General features: G+C 35.8%; 1 protein-coding gene across 1 annotated transcript; it reads right to left on the bottom strand.

Moving 5' to 3' along the window:
* Positions 1 to 299: 299 nt before the first annotated feature.
* LOC119664031 (probable ATP-dependent RNA helicase DDX43) lies at positions 300 to 3,542 on the bottom strand. Its single transcript, XM_038073614.1, has 8 exons — positions 3,377 to 3,542; positions 2,398 to 2,864; positions 2,217 to 2,330; positions 1,633 to 2,138; positions 1,177 to 1,567; positions 971 to 1,111; positions 793 to 893; positions 300 to 737 (listed from the first exon to the last, which is right to left on the bottom strand). The coding sequence occupies exons 2-8, from the start codon at positions 2,845 to 2,847 to the stop codon at positions 455 to 457; spliced, it is 1,986 nt and encodes a 661-aa protein (XP_037929542.1). The 5' UTR covers positions 2,848 to 2,864; positions 3,377 to 3,542; the 3' UTR covers positions 300 to 454.
* Between the last annotated feature and the right edge of the window lie 3,735 nt (positions 3,543 to 7,277).

The raw sequence follows: 7,277 nt of genomic DNA on the forward strand, positions 1-7,277 counted from the left end.
TGTTACTTTTAAATAAAAATTGAAACCCTTATAAATGAAAAAGCAAGAACACAATATAATTATCATAGTTTTTCAAAAAGCGTTCACACAGTTGTACTTCATTAAATTTATTAAACGAACAAAGTTTCATGTATAACAATATATACATACAGTATAAATTTTTTATATAAATAATTAACCCAAAATAGAGTTTTGTATTCAAATAGAAGTAATATTAATTTTTATTTAATTTTATTTCAAGTTTTTCATATTGTACATTATTATACGAATAACATTAGAAACAGTTTTTTAATTATTTTCAAATTTTAGCGATCAACGTTCATTTAAGTAAAACACTGATCGATTTGAATCAAACATTGCGGTTATTTAAGATGTAATGTGAAAAACAAAATGCAATGTTGTGGTCAAGTTACTAAGTTAACTGTTTCTAAGTTAATCTTAAAAATGAGTACCACTACGGTGTACTGTGTTTAAAAAAAGGATTAAAATGACTACCCATTTTAAAATCTTTACCACGTCTTTTTTTCATCTCGTCAAAGCGATTGGACATTCCGTAGAGTTCTTTTGGAACTGCTTGGCCAGCTTCTTCCAAAATACGAATGAGATCCTTTGCAATACCCCAATCCGAGCGTGTTATATAACTTATGGCAGTGCCGGTTCGCCCAGCGCGTCCAGTTCTACCAACACGATGAACATACTCCTCAATGTTACGCGGAAAATCAAAATTAATAACATGACTAAGAAAAAAAAAATTTTTCACAACTTCAGTTTTTAATACTACTAAGCACTTACGTGATGTCTTCAATGTCTAAACCTCTTGAAGCAACGTCTGTTGCTATTAAAATTTGTATGTCACCTGAGGTTAGATCAGCCAGTGCTTGTTCTCGATCGGCCTAAAGAAAATTTGTTTGAGTATATAAGAATCTTATGCACAGAGGCATTACTCTAATAAAACTAATGTATTATGTACCTGATCACGAGAACCATGTATACATTGTGTTAACAGGCCTTTCAGAGATAAATCACTAGACAAGTCGTCAGCACGAGCTCGTTTAGAACAGAAGATAATAACTTTATCGCTTGATTTAAGGTTTTTTAAAAATGTCAGGACCTGTAACAGGAACAAATACATTTTTCTTCAAAGTTTTCTTTATTTAACTTTTCAAATAATATTACCGTATTAAATTTGTCCGCATCATCCACGAGTTCTACATTTTGAGTCACAGAATGAGTGGCAGTTAAATCAAGTGAGCCAACCCATACCTGAATAGGATTGTTCATATAGGTTTCGGCCAATCTACTAACACATGGTGGCCAGGTGGCACTAGTCATGACGGTCTGCCTGTCAGGGCGTATGTCAAGTAGAACTTTTCGAATCTGTGGCTCGAAACCCATATCCAGCATACGGTCCGCTTCGTCTAATATTAAATATGTAACCGATGTAATATCTACAACTTTAGCTTGAACCAAATCATTAAGACGTCCAGGCGTACAAATTATGCATTCAGCTCCTTCTCTGAAATCTCTAATCTGGTCACGACGACTGCCACCACCATAAATACATACACTGAATAAGAATTTCATTATTGCTTATTTTTTTATTCATTTGTTTTAAATTATTTCTTAACTTACGCTTTTATTCCACGGAACGAGTACTTGTTAACTTCTTTTGCTATTTGCTGTGCTAATTCGCGTGTTGGAGCTAAAATTAATATATTTGGACCATTGCGTTTCGCACGTGGTGTAGTCTGTCCATCAGTATGAATCAAAGCAGGAAGCAGAAATGCTAAAGTTTTTCCAGTTCCTGTTTGGGCAATACCTATCATATCCTCGCCTCTCAATAATATAGGCCATGCTTGCTTTTGTATAGGAGATGGTTCCGTAAAGTTTTGTTTCTTCAACTCATCAAGTATATCAGGATAATCTTTGAAACAGTGGTCGAATTTGTATATTGGTTTCGGTATATCAAGACACATTTGATCTTCACTTGTTTTTAAACGTGAAACAATTATATTGTTGTTTACTAAACGCATTTCATTGACTTCTTCCTCTGTCATAACAGCGATTTCCTTGACTTCTTGATAAAAATTTTTTCTCAGCTTTGGAAGATGCGCCCACTGCAACTTTCGATATTCTTCCTGTAATAAAAAATATTTCATATGAGCAAAACAAATAAATCGATATCTTCATTTGTGGATTGTTAATATTTTTCTTACAACTTTTCTATTTAGAGATTCCCAATCGATAGGCTGCAATACTTCCTTCTTTTCAGTACCACCAATACATACATTTTTTGTAGGTAGACTTAATCTATTTTCGCCATTTTCTCCCTAAATAAATTTTATTATGAGCTACTATATTATATCCATACGCTCGTTGTATGTACGTCATACTTACAGATTTCGGAGTTGCAACCTGAATATTGTCATTTCTGGAAGAAGCACTAAAACGAGGCACGAATGATTTTTTTTTAAATTCAACTTTGGGATTGTGAGAAACTTCGTGATTTTGAGATGAAACATTTTTATTTTTATTTTTATTTTTATATTTCTGATCAGAGTGTTTTATAATTTCCAAAATGTATTTAACGGCATCGTCAACATTTTTTCTATTACGACCTTTCACAGTTACTATATGGTTGTCACTATTTATATGTACATTGACGTTGAACTTTGTTTTAATGCTTTTTATGTTGGAGCCGTTTAGGCCAATTATGGCACCAATGTAAGCTGGGTCAGTAGGAAATTTCTCTATAATATCATTAAAATTGGACATGTTTGCACTTAAAACTCCATACACATTCCTTTCAGGTGGAGCATCATCCCACATTATTTCCAAATCATCCATTTTGATGTCAGCAAAACCTACAAAAAAGAATACCTCAATATTATATTCATTTTTACACAAAACCAACTAAATTTCAAACATTCAAATTGAGCCAATTTTCACGAAATCACGAATTCACGAATTCACGAATTTACGAATTCTCAATCATATCAAATGAAACGGTTTTTGAAATTAACTATTAAAAGTAGAAATATGTGTTCTTATAAGGATTATTGAGAGATAAAGCAATGCCAGTTTTTTGTTTTTGATTTGTATGTTGAAAATCATACTGTCACTTTCTTAAGTCTCATCACGCAGTGGCTCTATTGTTTCTTGTGACTTTTACTGAAATTCATTCTTATATAAAATGGTAATATGTGAAATGCAGATTTTATTTTTTGCAAATAGGGTCACATAACCTTAAAAACACCATTGCTCAAAGAAACAAGTATTTTTAGAAAATTTCAAGATTAATTGAAAATATTTAATTGAAAAAAGTTGCACATATATTCGATTTGAAGTCCCGCATTTTATGAAGCAAAATACATACCAGTAATAAAACTAAAACCGAAACTTAATCGAAAAAACACAAGCCAAAAAACGATTCGACCACCGACGCGTCTCTTGAAAAAGTAATTAATGTAGAAGAAAACTTGTTCCGTTCCCGTTCTTTCAAAATTAATATAAGTATATTTGGCAGCCCATACACAGATTTGCTTGAGATTGATGCAACTATATAGTAATTTGGTTTATGCTTTATGTGCACAAACCAATTTCACAAAGGAATATTCATTTGAAATGATTACACAATCCGATTGGCACATTATTTAATAATGTAAAAAATCCACATACAATTTTAATACTACATGTGTTCAATAATAAAAATTTTATCAATGTTCTGGCAATTTCGTATGACTCATTGCTGACGTTTCTTATTAATGAACCGGTCAGCATTCTGATAAGAGCGTCTCTTTATATAATTATACACCTATACCTCGGTTAACAGCCATTTCGTGCAACAGTAGACTCGATTAACGATCTAGCCGTATTTCTGACAGTGTTTCGCTTAACAGTGAAGAAACCGATAAATATGCCTTTTATAATGCAAGCAATGGCTGGTTTAATGATCGATATGCCAAAAAGTTTTCTGGAAGAAGTACAACATTATAAATTCTATTGTAAACACAGACAACAGTGCATTCACACAGTCTCGTTTAGCCGGTTTTGCACATTATAATCACTAATGAGTATGATATACCATACAAAGAGCTTTCATTAAAAAGGAGCTCATTTACTACAAATCAGCACATTTAAGACCAAAAATGTCGAACGCAACCCTTAAAACTAATGGTTGATTTGCTTGTTTGTTTATTTAAAATCAGGAAAGAACAGCAGTGAGTTAGAGTTTCGAGAGAGGCGCCATCCAACTAAAAGTATTTCCATGTATTAAAAAGATTACTGAATAATTTATTTATACATACCATTACAAAATCAGTATGCAAAAGTATTTCAGGTATGTTTTTACAAATTTGTATCGGTTTTTTTAAAAAAATGAACTTGTCTATTAATCACAACAGGGCCCATCATGAAATGAAGCATCGTTACTGCCGCCATGCTCATCTCCACGTCCATCGGCAGATCCAATATGATCTTCACATACATCGCTATATCCAATATCTATGTCGGATGACTGTGAAACACCTGCAAAAGAAAGAAATAAAGATAATATAAATGAAACTCTTTTGCAACACTTTCAGAATCTGATAGATGTGGAGAACCGTCACATCGCACTGCAAAAATGCACAGACGCAAGGTTTTTGAATTTAATGGAAGCAAAAAATGTTGCTTTGTCGGCTATCGCATCATCAAAGGAAAGAGGCTTTCCATATACCCGGCTCACTGGAGACAATGACTCAAGCGATGACTATGTATATTTGTTGCGGTCAACTGCTATTATATATTATAATTTCTATTACCATAATATGTTGAAGCCAGTTGAGTCAGTGCACTTAAGCACTTTTACTCTCTATTAACTGCGAGGTTTCTGCAAAACCCCTCTCTACGCCCTAACTGGATTATTGTATATCTCTTCATCAAACTAAGCAATAATTAACCTAAGATCTGCATACTTCTCTGAGGAGCCCGTAACCATTCTAAGATTCGATAACGCGGTGTTAGTAAGTCTGTCAGTTTTCGTAAATAATTTCAGGTCCATATCCTTCATATATTTTTTGAACGGATCAATCTTAATCTTGATCAATCTTATCACTTCATCAGACTTACCAATAATTACGCTTAGATCTGCATACCTCTTCGAGGAGCCCGTAACCATTCTAAGATTCGATAACGCGGTGTTAGTAAGTCTATCAGTTTTCGTAAATAATTTCAGGGCTCTATCCTTTATGTAGTTTTTGATCGGATCAATCTTGACGTCTACATGCTCTTGAAATGTTTTGCTTATGTTGAGAGCACATTTATCCAGGTGTAGCATATACGTGTCGTCAGCGTATAACACCAAAATCGATGGACCTAACATTGGGATATTAGATGTATAAATGTTGTAGAGAGTGGGAAAAATGGAGATCTCTGAGGAACCCCTGCTTCTGATTGACGAGAGATTGCTGTTGATTTTCGTGCGAAAGGATCTCTCACGTAAGAAGCTGCCGATGATTTTAGTTGGCCTGCCTGGAACACCTAGATCAGACATTTTACTATCAGGCCATCATGCCAGACCTTGTCAAAAGCTTTATAAATATCAAAAATGATCTTTCCAGTCGACTTTCTTCCACTAAGGGCTGTTTGAATCATTTCCGCCGTTCTAGCTAGTTGAAGTGCCTTGGACAGGTCATTATTATCCGGTTTAGGGAAGACAATGACTGTGGCCAGCTTCCAGGTCTTAGGAAATTCATCTAGCCTGAGCATACAATTAATAATGTTAGTGATAAGCTGGATTGCGTTCTCTGGCAGGTTACGTAGGCATCTGTTGTTAATTATATCATGGCCAGGTGCCGACCTAATCTTCAATCTCGCTATAATTTGGGAGATTTCTTCGTTACTGCATACTGCAGTGCCATCATCTGGCTCCTGATCCAAAATATTATTTGCCTCCTCGGAGATGCGTTCTTCTTCCTCTGAGTCATATTCTAAGTCTTCATTGGGCTGGAATTGAAGTTCAAGGGTGTCTGTGAAGGTCACGGCTTTTTCTAAATCTGTATATACCAAGCCTGTTCCTCTATGGATGGGTGGTATTACTGGTTTACGCTTCAGGCTGAAGTATTTATTTATGACCCAAAAGGCTGTTCCAAGGCCGTTGAGAAATTCACCCTATTTCACGTTTTTAAATATATAAATCTTTTTCCTGATTTCATTTGAAGGACGGTTGGCCTCCCTTCTGCTCTCCGGGTCACAAGTTATTTGAGTAAATTTCCGGATTCTATTTTGATTTCTAATCATGTTTTTAAAAGGCTGCGGTAAGTTAAAATAACTGTATGGTTTCCTATATTTGAGGGTGGAGCTATCAAAGGCATGCTTTAATAGATGGGCCAGGTTCTGTATACAGTTATCCAATTTTTCTAAGGCTTCTGGATGGTTTTTGATGCAGCTAACGTCTACTAAGTTCTTGAGCGCGTTCCAGTCGCTGGTAGATAACGTAGGGGTCATAGTGTTCATGGGACAGTTTATGGGAAGAATGAATAGAACCGGTTTATGATCAGAGTCTAGCTCATCTAAAACTTTCATATGCACGGTATAATCTAGGTTGGACATGCCGAGGTCTATTATATGGCCTTGGCATGTCTATTATATGGCCTGCTTGGTTCCACAAACGGTCGAGTCTACGTCCCGGAGCCACTCGTCATCAACGACGACCAAGAATCGTTTAACATCCCCCAATAGGACTCCTCAAGTGATTGGAATCCTGCTTTTAAAAGAGCTTGCTGTCCTTCAGCACCTCTACATAGACAATCTCCTTCTTCGTCGACCTTTGGCAGTCCTTCTCCAACCAATGCCTCTTCTAATTCTCCTACCACTTGGCTTTACACTGTGTGTAAAAGAGTAATCTCTAGGAACACCATCTCCGTCCGTTGCAATTCTTGTAATGGCTGGTGTCACCTTAGACCTTGCTCCGGATTGGTCTCGCATCATGGTTGGAATTCAAATTTCATTGGCAATTGCTGCCAAACTCCGCCTATTATTCCACCACAAAACCACTCACACCTGCAACGCACTAGCGTAGTCTCCGTAATTAATTGTTCATCCCCTCTCAAAATTCTACAGTTCAACTGTAATGGTCTAAGAAGGAAACTATTTGAAATTGCAGCATTCATGTTCTCCAACAACATTGCAGTAGCTGCACTGCAGGAGATTAAACTTTTGCCCAACTCCCCTCTCTTTCCCCCCTCAGGCTTTACACTTATTCGTAAAGGTCGACCTAGAGGCGCAGGAGGTGGCGT

The sequence above is a fragment of the Teleopsis dalmanni genome, unplaced genomic scaffold, assembly GCF_002237135.1.
Source record: "Teleopsis dalmanni isolate 2A unplaced genomic scaffold, ASM223713v2 unscaffolded_contig_1331, whole genome shotgun sequence".
Taxonomy (NCBI): Eukaryota; Metazoa; Arthropoda; class Insecta; order Diptera; family Diopsidae; genus Teleopsis; species Teleopsis dalmanni.

Excerpts from the sequence above, each read along its gene's own strand:
- LOC119664031 (XM_038073614.1), bottom strand. The coding sequence starts at position 2,847 with ATGGATGATTTGGAAATAATGTGGGATGATGCTCCACCTGAAAGGAAT. Across the intron at positions 2,139-2,216 it reads AATCTCTAAATAGAAAAGTT|GAAGAATATCGAAAGTTGCA; the intron begins GTAAGAAAAATA and ends TTTTTATTACAG. Across the intron at positions 1,112-1,176 it reads ATGCGGACAAATTTAATACG|GTCCTGACATTTTTAAAAAA; the intron begins GTAATATTATTT and ends TTCCTGTTACAG.